We start from the raw sequence: 14237 nt of genomic DNA, 5'->3' as shown, positions 1-14237 counted from the left end.
TCTTATTTCCACTTCCCCATATCTGTCAAGCATGATTGTGCTTTTCTCTACTTGAGCTTTGTGGTGGGCATGTTTATGGGGACACACTCCAGGATAATCAATAATATCAACACTCTCCACTTTATCGGCGTTAAGCGCAGATCAAACGTTTACATTTTGAGCTACGACAAACCATAGCTTTTATTTTAGTAATGTTGATAATGAGGCCCTTTTCAATGCATAGGTCCTGAAATTGATTAAATAGGCACTGTAAACCTGAATGGGTATTGGATATCAACACAGCATCGTCTGCAATGAAGCGTGCCCAGATTCTCCTATTACCAATACTTGGTACATCAGCCGGTAAAATCAGCCAAGTTCGTCACTACATAGACTATGAATAGCAGAAAAAACAATGGGGCAAAGACACAACTTTCTCTTACTTAACTTTCAATTGTGAATGTTTTAGTGCAGTCAACTTCCGCCCCAATGCATGACACCAAAGTTCCTGTTTGAAAAGCCTTGAATAAACAAATGCAGTTTACGTGGAATGCCCATTGTTGCCATTGTTTCCCAGACCAGGATTAGCGGGAAGGTTTCAAAAGTGATTCGGAGATCCAAAAAGAGCAGGTAAAATTATATATTTTTTAAAAATCACGAATTTCTGCATTATCAATCTAAATACCTGATCCACTATAGATAGCCATTTACTGAACCCTGCCTGTATAGGACATATGAGTCCTTTCTCCTCAGTCCAATGATTCAGTCTATTTGCAAAGACTTTTATTATAGATGTTAGTGAGGGCATCTAAGCTGGAGGTAGGTTTATAATTGGATGGTGAATAATCTCCCTTCTTGAAAATTCAACTATTATAGAATGTTGTCAACTAAGAGGGACGACCGTGAAGACATTGAAGATCTTAATCAGGATGGAGACCCATATGGCCAGCTTTTGCCTAAATCAACAAGTGAACAATCCATCTCTGACGCCTTATCAAATTTCTCAGGCAACAGCCTTCCTAAACTCCTTGCAACAGAACACAAAAACATTAGGAGGTGGACTCAATGTCCATTTAGGGTCCGGAAACAGTGTCCAAAACAGCACCAAAAGTGGGTGCCCAAATAGGCAAGATCTCCCTTATGTATAAAGAATGGAAATGCCCAAGCCATCTGTCCACCATGATGCTATGGTTAGTAGGCCTGTTATTTTCAAAGGAACCCTTAGCAAAAGGTTTCCAAATGATTCTCTGGATCTTGGCAGCAAATGTTTTCTTGGCGCTTCACTGTTCTTTATAGAATATTCTTCTTTCTGGGCTAATAATAACTCTTTTGAACTCTTCCATAAGTAACTCACAACTGCACCATCCGGTTCTTTCTGGTATTTTAGGTCAGTTTGGAGCTTGCTTTTCACCGGTCTGCATTCCTGAGAAAAACAACCAGAGCTGGTCAGATTATTCTCCCCTTATTTGGGCTGATGTTTTTATAACCGAGGGTTTACACAGGGAAATTAAATCCTTATACAACCCAAACCGGTTGGAATCACCTCTTGGGAGAATAGAACATTTCACTAGAAGAGGTACCAGCTGAGCATATAATTGAGGGACGTCTACTTGCTCACTGAAATGCTCACTAGAATGGCACCAGAGGACACTTCTAAAGACACTGGGGTTCATTACGACTTGGGAGGTAAGGGATACCGGGCACCGGTAAGGAGACCGGTGCCGGTAATCCCTTACCGCCCTATTCCAAGGTCCCTTGGCGGGGACCGTAAGGAACGTGTGGTCTGACCACACGTCCCTTACGGGTCCCGCTAAGGGACCAGAGCGCTAATAAGTCGCAAGCCCGTTATTAGCGCCCTCCCCATTCCCATTGAGCCCTAAAGGGGCTCAAATGGGAATGGGGAATGGTTTGTTCAATGGGGATTTACCGGTCCCGCCAGGGTCGGACTGCACCGGTAAGCGCCCATTGAACAAGACCAGTGCCGGTCCCGGTATCGGAGGCAGCCATGGCGCAAATAGCACCATGGCTACCTCCAATCTCGGAATGAGGCCCACTGTTTACCTATAGAGCCTTTCTTAAAACAACATGTGACCTCATTGACTGTATAAGAGGGTCATGGTCACTTGTTACAGGCTCACCTACTTCAAACGGTGTCAACAAAGCCCAACCTGTAAGTTTCTAATATATTTAGTCAATGGACTTTGAGTCAATATGACTATATCTCATTACATTTCGAAAAGATGGTCGTGCAGGGCAAACGCCAGACAGCCTTCAATTGCAGGCCCTCTTGCCAAAATCATTCAGAGAGTTGGGGTGAATAGCACCATTAGCATAAATGTGTGGGATCTCCTTTGATTGTAGTTGGAGTATAACCTAAGACTCATCTTCCTCATTGTAGACTTTCTTAAAAGCACTGAAAGTTTTTTGATTAAAAAATGTGTATCCTATTTCTCGTTGAATGAATCAGACATTCCAGTTTGGGCTCAGATAGAAGAGTTTAAGATGAGACCCTTCCGAATTGAATCACTGTACTCTCTTGGAAAGTTACCTAAATCGGTCAGTACATTGCAGGCTGTCCATGCTTCCAAAGATGCAGTCACATCATTGATTGTAAGTGGAGGGCAGGGACTTCATTTCTATGGGGAGGCCTCCATTTGGCAGAATCCGGGGTTGCAGATCAATAATAAGATGCTATGCTGGAGGAGTTGGATGAACAAGGGTATATTACTTATTAGAGACATATGGGATGATGACGGTATGATATCTTTTGAGTCTCTGAAGCGAAAGTTTATGCTACATAATAGGGAAATGGGGAGATATAGATTGTTGAGAGATTTGATTTCTGAGAGAGTATTAATGCTTACTGACCCTTTGTTACAAAGACCAGAAAGGTGTAGTTTTATTGTAGTTGCGCCTCGTGCAGTGTCTAGTTATTTGAGGTTGCTCCCGGTAGAAGAGAAATTTAGATCTTCATGGAATGCTCTTCGACTTATGTGGTGTGCTGAACTGGGTGGAGATATTTCTATGCAGGATTGGGAGGTTCTATGGAAGGTTCCAGTTAGGATGAAAATTGATCTAAATTTACGATATATTCAACAGAGGATTTTGGGGCGTCTGTTTTGGACTCCAGTTAAAATGCACAGATTTCGCTTAAGGGAGGATAGTATGTGTTGGAGTTGTTCTACGGAGGAAAGCACTTTGCTTCACATGTTATGGAATTGTTCCAGGGTTAAAGGTTTTTGGAGTGAGGTTTTGGATAGAATTGATTTGGTCGGGAACATCTCTTTTCCAAGGACACCATCATCAGTTCTTTTGAAATCACCAGTGGGCACTCGTCACTTTAGCTATGCGACTCTGTGTTGGGCTAATAAGGTGTTTTTGGTGGCGACTCGTCAAATTTTACGCCCCTGGAAGACGAGAAAGAAACCAAGTATTGATGAATGGTTATCGCAGGTGCAGTTGCTCTCAAGATTTTTGAGGATTAAGTATTATGCTTTACATAAAGAAGAATTTTATAAGGAACAGTGGGAGGCTTTTAATGAACTCTATGTGTGAATTAAGTGCTGATGGGCGATGGTTTTTGTTTCAGAGTGGTTAATTTACTATTGTGTTCTTTTTATTGTGTTTGTCTTGTGTGGTTGTGTGTTTGTGTTTTTTATATTTTTATTTTTTTTATTTTTTTTTTATCTTGTTTTCCTCTGATTTTTGGCTAGTTATCATTTCAAATTAGGTTTGTTGCGATTAGTAGAGATAATTGATAGGTTTTTCTTATTTATTCTGTACTATTTGTATCAACTTGTATAATGCTTTTTTCGTTTTATTTGTCGTTTTCTTGTTATCATAATTGTTGTTTTGGAATGATATGTATTTCTTTTGATAAATCTTTAAATAAAGTTGTCAAAAAAAAAAAGAGATTGATCCCAAAAAAAAAAAAAAAAAAAAAAGCACTGAAAGGTCAAGATTGTATATTAAAATCTCCTGAAGTGTCCACTGTTCCAGGAACAAGGTTCCCAGCAAGCCTTCTTGCCCAGGCAGTGGCATTAGTGCAAGTGTGAATTTGCGCTTACATCCCTGAGACCCAGAACTGGCAATCGAGGGCCAATAACGTAAGGAGTGGGAAAGGCAGGGGGTGGGCGGGGATGGGTGAAGACATTAGGTTAGCATGCCAGTGGAGGAGAACCAGGGTAAGGGGTGATAGCATGGGAGGACTAGGGGCGGTCACTTGTGGGAGTCAGGGGTGTGCAAGGGTGTTACGGCTCAAGAGAATGGTGCAGGCTTTGACCTACAGGGGAAGTTGTGGTGGTGTCCCCAATCCAAGAAGAGAAACTAGAGGGGCGCGAGACCACCGAAAGAAAATCCCTGCAATGCCAAAGCAAGTTCATTGGCAAAAATGGCCTGCGGGGAAATCACATTGAACCAAATCTCCTGCTACAAGTTTATTTGGTATCTGGTAAATACACGAATGACCACAAGAGAGACTCCACTACCTCGATAAATACAACGGTAGGTCTTAAATATACATTTAGAAGAAAACACACAAGACCAGCATGGAGAGTTAATTGTACCCCCACGAACCCCAACAAAGGTGCACCTATTAAGCAACGATCCACATTGAAATCTGTCGAAAATCATATTAATACAATGCAAGAGGCCAGAAGCACATGGACAGACAATATTATGTAGCATGCATTGTCATGGAGATCTTTACCCTACAGGCCGCTCAAATCAGCACATTGTGGGCTATTTAAGTACTCTTTCATGATGTACACTGCGGAGGCAGAAACTGATTGGTAATAACTCTATCTATAAATAAATACAAAAATATGTATACCAACACACTTACATGGTCACCTTTATCCAACGGGGGACATGAAACTCCTGATTGATCCAGACAGCATCCGGACTGGCCCTTCCCACAGCAACCCTAGAGGAGTAAGCTCATATTGTCATACATTACAGACAGCTGTTGCGCTTCGCAGGCGCAGCGCACAACATTGGTGAAACGTGTTTGGGAATGCATGCGAGTGTCAACCTTTCCCCATTCAATTAACTGAAAAGGTTAGGTCAGACTCACATACGCTTAACCCCTTAGTAAGAAAGCTTTCAGTGCGTTAGACTCTTCGCATCATAGCTCCAGTCATAGACCCCCATCCCCTATTCCAGTATGACACCCTGCTCACCATCCCGAGTGGGTTTGTACTCTAGAGTAGTGTTGTCCCATAAAAGAAAAATAAAGGAAGGAGCATAATCTCAAGGTGCAGACTCGCCAGTAGAGAAACAGAGAAAGTCTCTGTGGATGATGGTAGTGTTGAGTATAATATGGGGTTTGGGCTTTGTGTGTTGTGTGTTCATGGGTGGTATTTGGTTGGAGAAGACGGACAAGTCGTACCGTCCCAATTTCCGACCTATGGTTCTAATCCTCCAGGAAGCCTATTGGATTCAGCATCATTTTCACTGGGGACACTGAAATCAAATCCAGATATTATAATACAGGAGAGACATTTAGGAACATATTATTGACTGTGTCCCCGTATTATCAGCCCTTTGAAGGAATACCTTGAGGCCATGTGCGCCCTTGTTAAAACTCAAATGACCTCAGTCAGGACATCACCTTGTGAGTTATATTTGTAAAAATGCAACTTTCTGCAGGGAATGGCAAACAAATAAAAAAGGGAATGAAGAAGTGGGGCCCTTCACAAGAATGGAATTGTATTTATTTATTAATTTCTTGCAACGCGCCTCACGCCTTGTGGCCTCAGTGCGAACATAAAACAGGACAAAAACAAACACCAAAGCAGGAAGCCAGCAGGAAGAAAATAAGTCAAGAACCAGCAGATCCACATGCACAACTCAAATGTTGGCTTAGTCATTAGAATTGAACAAATGTGTATTTATAGCTTTCTTAAATATCTTGTCAATCAAAAAAAGGCTCAACTTACCTTGTCAATATAAAAAAGGTCAACTTACGGAAGAGAAGGTCTTGCATCCGTCAATAATTGGCCTGTACCCTGTGCAGCGACACAGATTTCCTGAATAGGAAATAATTTATAAAAAGGTTGTCCACATGTTTCTGATCACTGCATGTGACATTTAGGAGCAAGTGAGTTGTGGATTTGCATTATTGTTTGGAGGGGTTAATGTGGGAAGAGCCTGCTGTTTGAATTTGAAAGTAAGGATGCCAATCCCCAATGATTAGACAGCAGCATGCCGGAATCGTAATCAGCATCAATCCCTGGCTACTTACTCAAAGCAATCCAGGATATACATTCTAATTCAATATATATTTAAAGTGCCTCTTTATAGCAAAATGCAGAGTGGCTGGGTACAAATAAAATACAAAAGAAATAACAAATAAGAATAAAAGAAGCAAAATGCATTAAAATAATTTATTTAATTATGGGTTTTATGTAACGCCTCAGTGGAGCAGTGGAACAATCTATCCCAAATGTTATCTAATGGCAATCAATCCAGCCTTTAATAGCATCACTTTCCTGAATTCGGCAGGCGAATGCTACTGACATTTTGAAAGGTATCAATTTTAAGCAAATGCAGAGGAAGTCTTATGATATGTGACGACATATTATGCCGTCTAAGGGTGCACAACACAGTGCAGTGCTCTGCATAGCCTAGATTCAGAGGATCGAGTCACTGGAAGAATAATTATGCCCCTGCCTCCCCCACACACACAAGGACATTGTTCATCCCATAATAACCAACATCAGCGGCAGGTACACAGGGGCACCCAGATGAACAGTCTGGAAGGCTAGACCTAAACGGAATATCGACTACCAAAGATTACTGTCGTCATTTTCTGGTATTCTGGTATGGGGGTGATACAATCATGATTTTTGGTTGGAGTAATTAAGAGGGCTGCGTAAAAAGCATTTCTGCAGCAGGGAAGCAATGACTAAGGAAGTCTTCTCTTTGGCTACATCGCTCAGGGTAGTCCCTGATACTTTTAGAGGAGGGAAAGATTTTCCCTGGTGGGCGGAAGTGGTACATTCTGTCACCTCATCCCAATGTGCTGCTCCTCCAGCAGGATGCAAGGGCCAAGTTGATCCGGTATTGGCTGAGAAGATTAGCATTCCAACCAATCACAGTGACTGAGGTGTTCTGGTCACCTTATTGGCAGAAAGAAGAAGGTTTCTTACCTGTAACTCCTGTTCTCCGGCATTGGTATCTTTCACAGATTCACGTGCTGTGAATATTCCCCGTCGTCAGGCTGGGAATCATTGAACATTTTTTGATTCCCCTTGCCCTAGGCAAGAAGAACCTACATTTTGTAGCCTAAAACCCTCGTTACGGGTGTTTTTGGTCCCAACCAATGGGACTTCGAGTAGCTCTATACTAGATCGTCCTCTTCCTCTTCCCCTCAGATTCTGACCCTGTGGTAGTAGATGTCCATTGGGTGCCAGTGGGTTTACCTGAAGGGGCAGAAGGAGGACACGTGAATTTATGAAAGATATCAATGCTGGAGAACAGGAGTTACAGGTAAGAAACCTTCTCCTTCTCCAGCATTGGATCTTTCATAGATTCACATGCTGTGAATAGACTATGTAGCAGTATACAGACACTGGAGGTGGATACAGGTAAGAAAAACACCAGCACACCTTAATGTCAATCCACAGGATCAAACCTTGTCGGAACAGGCACTGTAACTGTTGTCCCTGTCCGCACTTCTTTGGCATGTTACTTCTCCAGGCAGTAATGCCTTGTGAAAGTATGAGGCACTGACCAGATGGCCGCATGACCGATGTCCACGATCGGGATCCCGGACCACCATGCCGCCGAAGCCGCTGTAGCTCACGTTGAATATGTATGTGGGGGAGCCAGGAGGGGCCTCCCCGCTGACTTGTGGCAGAAGACAATAGCTGACGAGATCCACCGTGCTATGCTCACTTGGCCCGACCCTCATCCTGGCCCATGCTTCTGAGCTACAACGATAGGGCTGCCTGACCCTATTTTCAACCTATACCATCGGCCGGGAGGCGGGAGTCTGCCCAGCCTATCAAAGGCCCGCATCAGGCTGTCCCGTTCCATCTTCGTGTGCCTGAACAGCTGATCGCCAGAGCACACTCATACAACTTTGCCTTGCAGTGCACATCCTCCCTGCACATCGGATTGGAGGTAAGACTCCTGAATAAGGGCAGAAGATCCCTCAGCGCTCTGCCACCATAGAGAGTGTGCATTTTGAAAAGGCTATTTTAAAGCCTTTTATTGTGTATTTCTGCGGCGCCGAGCACCATATCAGATTGCACCTTCTCTGTGGGCGAAGCTGACCATCGGCCACCTTGTGACGCATCTGGGTACAATATCCAAATTTGTCAAATTTAATTTGTTTCACGTTACTCCTTTCGGTGCAGTGTTGCCCTGGCCCTTCTAAAATGGCTGCTCGCTCACTTGGCCTGACCCTCATCCTGGCCCATGCTTCTGGGCTACACCGATAGGCTGCTTGACTCTATTTTCAGCCTATACCATCGGCCGGGAGGCGGGAGCTGGGCCAGCCTATCAAAGGCCTGCATCTTAGGTCCTGTCTACTCCCTGTCCACTGCCTGGCCGGGCCCGTGGGCCCTGGCCAACTTCGCACATGGCCACATGCCTCGATATGGCACTGCACTCTCTCAACCCGCCTGTGAACGTCCATGACATTGCACGTGTTGTGGGTTGGTGCCATTTTTAACATTACTCTCTCTCTTCTGATTTCCACCGTCTTACCTTCTCACTTGGACTTTCACTCTCTCCCATCAACTCTTGCCGTGCCTACTCCCCATACCGGTTCAAACTGCCCTGTTAATTTAGCATTTTTCCTGCCTAGGACTACACTGTGTTTTCCAACTGCCCTGTTAATTTTGCATTGTGCCTGCTTAGGGCTCCGCTGTGTTTTCCAACTGCCCTGTTCATTTTGCAGTTTGCCTGCCTAGGGCTATACTGTGTTTTCCAAATGCTGTGTTAATACTGCATTTAACTCTGCGCAGCGACTGCAATGCGCTTCATCCTTCCTGCTGTTCCTGCATTGCTCTGTCTCATCCGTTTTGCACCTCCCGTCCTCTCATCCTCCATTCACACACCCACCCACTCTTCTCTTCCATGGTTCTCTGCATTTATACTATCTTCTCCAACTGCTTCTCTATCTCCTATCCTTCTTACTAAGTCTGGTAGGATGAAGTTCAAAAAGGACATCCTGGTCTCCAACCCAGGCCTCCCTATTGCTGACACCTACACCAGTGCTTCCTCCAGACAGACCCTCACTGACATCCTCTTTTTCGTTCCTTCACCAGACCTATGGACTCCTCATATGGTCTCTGTGCTCTGTCCTTACTCTTACTCTCCCATTAATGGTGGCACACAGTGGGAGGCCCTCCTGGCTTCCTTCCTCTCCTCTAAGATCATCATCAATGTTTACCTCAATGGCACCATCCTGGTCCAAGGGCCTCAGGCCAACCTCCTCCTCTTTAAATGTTTCCCACACCTTGTCAATTTCCTTTCCTCTCTTGCTGTCCCTTCTCTCCCTCCTTCGGCTTCCTTGCTACCCACCGTCTGACACTTCTCTGGTACCCTCTTCCTCCTCCTCCGCTACCTTACCCTCTCTTCCTAGCGCCTCTGCTCTCCCTTGGACACCTCCGCAGGGAGTACCGCTGATTTGTACCCCCCCAGAAGTCTTTCAAGGATGGCAACCTTCTACACCTCGCCATGCTTAACTCTCGCTCAGCTGTCAAACACTCCTCTAACATCTGCCGTTTCCTGGAAGAACATGACCTTGATGTCCTTGGTCTCACAGAGACATGATTTACGGCCAGCTCTGTCACGAGCTTTGACACTCTCCTTCTTGATGGCTACAAGATCCCCTCCGTGCCCAGATCTAGCCAGATGTAGCCTTAATCTTCCCTGAGTGGATTCCTGCCTCGATCATTCCTATGCAGGCCTACTCCTCCTTTGAATGCCTAGTCTGTAGGCTTTCTCACTCTCCTGGACACTCTCTCACAGTTGCTACTATCTACCGGCCACCTGGTCCGATCACCACCTTCCTCTCTGAATGTGCGGGCCTCTCCTCCTCCCTCATGGCCTCGACCACTCAACTCCACCTCCTGGGTGATGTCAACATCCACCTGGATGCTTCCTGTCCCGCCACTCGACTCTTTCGTGACCTTTGCGACTCTCTCTCTCTCTATCTATTCTTGCCCCTGGCCCGACTCACTCAGCAGGGCACACTCTTGATGTTCTGATCTCCTCAGATCTCCCCCTCACCAACCCTCTCACCGCTGCTCTCTCCTGGAGTGACCACTTTCTCCTTTCCTCTCATCGTTCTCTCTCTCTACCCCTCAGGCCAACCCTACCCCCACACTGCCACCCACCTTCTCAGTCATTCGACCCATGAAGCGTGTGTCAGTTGAGACTTTCGCTGCATCCTTCTCTCCCCCTCCTGCACATCTGGCTGACTCAAACCCTGACACAGCCCTTTCCATGCTCCACTCTGCTATCTCTGATACTATTGATGTACTTGCCCCTGTCATGAGGATCCACATGAAGCCTAAAATCAAGTGCAACTCCTGGTACGACTCAGGCCTCGTCACCCTTAAACGCAAGTGTAGGGGGGCTGAGAGGAAATAGTTGTCTTCTTGTGTATCCTCTGATGAACTGGGCTGCCGCCTGCTCCAAAGGCAATATCGACTCTCTGTCCTCACTAAGAAGAGAGCTCACACCCAAGACCGCATTTCTGCGGCATGTAACAATTCGACCAAACTCTGCAAGGAGTTGGCCAATCCTGCTGCAGTCTCTACCTCTCCTGTCCCTTACCAGGCCCTCTGTACGGCCCTGGCTTCTCACTTCATCTCTAAAACCCAGGTCATCTTGTCCACCCTCTCGGCTTCTCCTGCCTCTCCCCTCATTCTCTCCTCTTTCTCTGGCCCCCCTCTGGCCACCCCACCCCTCCCTTCTCTGCCTTTCCTCTCTTCTCCCCTGACGAGGTATCAAGACAAGTCTGATCTATGAAAACCTCTTCTAAACAGGTTCTTCCCTGTTCTTCCAAAACCATCAAGGACCACATTTATACCCTCACCCCAGCCCTGGTTGTCTTCTGCAACCACTCTTTTGCCTTTCTGGGACCTTCCCCTCCCCCAATGAAGCACTCCCTTGTGCACCCTCTTCTCAAGAAACCCTCAGCCGAGCCCTACCTTGCGGCTAACTATTGCCTGATCTCTATCACTCCTTTACTGGGCAAACTCGTGGAAAAGCTGGCCATCTCCCATCTTAATCTTCACACTGAATCTGTTGGTTGTCTCCATGACCATCAGTTTGGTTTTAGAGCAGCCAGAAGCACGGAAACTGCTCTCCTGAACATCTGTGAAGACCTGCTCTCTAACCTTGATTCTAATCAATCTCCCCTCTGTCCTCATCCTACTTGACCTCTCTTCTGCCTTTGACACGGTCAACCATGCATGCTGCTCAACCAGCTCATGAAAACATGGGTATCACTGATCAGGCACTGGCCTGGCTTACCTCTTTCCTCTCCGACCTACCCTCCCAGAACCAACTTGAGTCCTTCCTCTCCTCTATCTCTCTCTCTCTCCAGCGGTCTAACCTTTCTCCCTGGTTCTTCAGTCAATACCTGGCACCTCTCGCCCACCGCATTGCCACGCTCTGCCCCAATTTCCAGTGCTAGGCGGATGAGACCAAGTTCACATTCAGGCTCCCCTCATCCTGGATTGTCTGACTGCAATCCAGGAGTGGTGCGCCACCAATGATCTCTACCTGAATGCAAGTAAGACAGAGATCCTCCTTATCAGCATACCCGCACCCCTCTTTCCTGCTACTCTCTCGCTAGCCTGGAGTGGTGCGCCACCAATGATCTCTATCTGAATGCAAGTAAGACGGAGATCCTCCTTATCGGCATACCCGCACCCCTCTTTCCCGCTACTCTCTCACCAGCCTCTCTCAGCCCTCCTCATGCTCCAACCACCGGGGCTAAGAGCCTCAGGGTTATCTTTGCCTCCTCTCTCTCCTTCTCTCCTCCTATTTCCGACATCTCTAAGAAGTCGAACTACCAACTGCACCTCCTCAGAGGTATTCTTCCTTTCCTCTCCTTCCCCCAGAAGCTCAATGTATCTGGAGCTCTGGTTCTCTCTAGGCTTGACGACTGTAACAGATTCCTTTTAAATCTGCCTGTCTCTACTCTCCGTCCTCTTCCTCATCCTGCCTGCCTCTACTATCCGCAACCCATCCAGAATAGGACTGCAAAACTTGTCCTTGGCCTCAAGCCAACGGACCGTATCTCTCGAGCACTGAAATCTCTCCATTGGCTCCCAGTGGCTGCAAGGATCAAGTTCAAGACCATTTGCGTTGTCCACAAGGCCTACTGCGGCCTGGGACCAAAATATCTCCAGCTCTCTCTTCTGAAGTATCTTCCTATTCAAGCACTTTGCTCCTCCACCTCCAACTCCTTGAGGGTCAGACGATGTTCCAAGCAACAAGTTGGGGGCAGATCTCTCTCTTCGGCTGGCACCTCCCTCTGGAACAGCCTCCCTGCCTCTCTGAAACTTGAGGAGAACCATCTCTGGTTCCAGAAGCAGTTCAAGACTTTCCTCTTTGCTTCTGCCTTCTCTCTTCCGCTACCTTGCTGATCGCCTGTCTGATACTGCACTGGTTACCTGGCTACCCTCTGAACCATGGGCCCAGGTTCCTGCCCTCCCAGTTGCACACATTCACTGCCCCCCTGGCAACCTTGCACTTGGGGATGTATCTGCAACCCTACAACCCCCCATACTTGCACTCTTCTATCACCTGTCTTTCAGCACTTAACCCTTGCACTGCCACCTGCTGGCCGCACTTGTTGTTTTTCAATGTTGATTGGAACGCGGACCAAAATTGCCTCGCTACTATCACCTCACCTCACTGCCCTGGACCGACCACAACTGTATCGAATTCTCTGTTCCCATCACTAAAAACCACACAACTCTGACCCCTACTATCGCTGCACAAGTCAGAAGCTCTAAAAAGCTTAAAGAGGATAACCTGCGCCCTTACCTCAACACACCGAACTAGCACCCCCTTTAGCTAATGACCCCAATATCCTAGCAGACATCTACAAAGATGTCATCACTAAAGCTATTAATGAAATAGAACCACTCGAATCGAAAAAAGAAAAGAAATCACGACACACCAACTCTTGGTTCACTGAAGAACTGCACTCAATGCGCTCCCGCAAAAGAGAAGCACTAAAAAACAGGCAAACCAACCCCTGCAGCAGTGCCAAAAACAAATTCAACTTAATCTCCCACCAATACAAAACAGCTATCACCGCTGCCAAAGCCAACGCCTTCAACACACGAATCTCTAATGCCAAATCGCACTCTAAAGAAATCTTCGCCATTTTTAAAGAGCTCATCTCCCCCCCAATACACCTGATGAAATAATCAAAGATGAAGCCTGGTGTGCTAGTATCCAAGCTGCCATGATACACAAAATTGACCTTCTCCAAAAGAAAATCAAAGACCATTGCAAAGCATTACCTCAACAGACAGGAACCAAGCCTACCAACTCCACACCCGCCTCGTCTAAGCCCACCATACCTGACTTCTCCTTCAGGGATGTCACTGAACCAGTAGTTATCAACTTACTAAAAAATCTCAAACCCTCCCCTTGTAAAAGCGATATATGCCCGCCAAAGCTCATCAAAGACTGCGCTGACTGCTTTGCGCCGCTCTTTACGGCCATCATCAATGCGTCCTTTAAATCATGCATTATCCCACCTAGCCTCAAAGAGGCCTGGGTCCGCCCCCTACTAAAAAACACTACCTTCGACCCCCTACAACCCAACAACTATAGACCGATAACTACAGTGCCATTCCTCTTGAAATTACTGGACAAAGCCGCACACTGCCAAATCCAACACTTTCTGGAAATCCACTGCATCCTAGGGACCAGGCAATCAGGGTTCCGGAAAGGACACGGCACCGAAACAGCCCTGGTGGATCTGAAGAGTCAGATCACCCAATTCATGGATAAGGGCAAGCCAGCCCTACTGCTCCTCCTAGATCTCTCAGCCACATTTGATCTGGTTGATCACAAGACCCTCACCTCACACCTCACACACTCAGCCAATCTCTCTAAAGAATCAGCCCTCTGGATCACCTCCTTCCTCGAGGGAAGAGCCATGAAAGTCTTCTCGGACACTGCTAACGCCACACCCACTACAATCCATTGCGGGGTCCCTCAAAGATCCTGCACTGCACCCACACTTTACAACTTGTTCACTAAGCCTC

The 14237-nt window shown here is 46.4% G+C and overlaps 1 protein-coding gene across 1 annotated transcript in view; it reads right to left on the bottom strand.

Moving 5' to 3' along the window:
* The window catches only part of LOC138488462 (aldehyde oxidase 1-like), a 705629-nt gene that overhangs the window by 537369 nt on the left and 154023 nt on the right, over positions 1-14237 (bottom strand). The window contains exons 6-7 of the mRNA XM_069615436.1: positions 5947-6008; positions 4823-4903 (exon numbers count right to left, since the gene is read on the bottom strand). Coding sequence (XP_069471537.1) covers positions 4823-4903; positions 5947-6008 — 143 coding nt within the window. The remainder of the gene's footprint in view (positions 1-4822; positions 4904-5946; positions 6009-14237) is intronic.

Source organism: Ambystoma mexicanum, chromosome 9 (genome assembly GCF_040938575.1).
Source record: "Ambystoma mexicanum isolate Mex_15411 chromosome 9, UKY_AmexF1_1, whole genome shotgun sequence".
Lineage (NCBI taxonomy): Eukaryota > Metazoa > Chordata > Amphibia > Caudata > Ambystomatidae > Ambystoma > Ambystoma mexicanum.
Note: the sequence above shows the minus strand (reverse complement) of the source record. Positions and strands in the feature narration are given on the sequence as shown.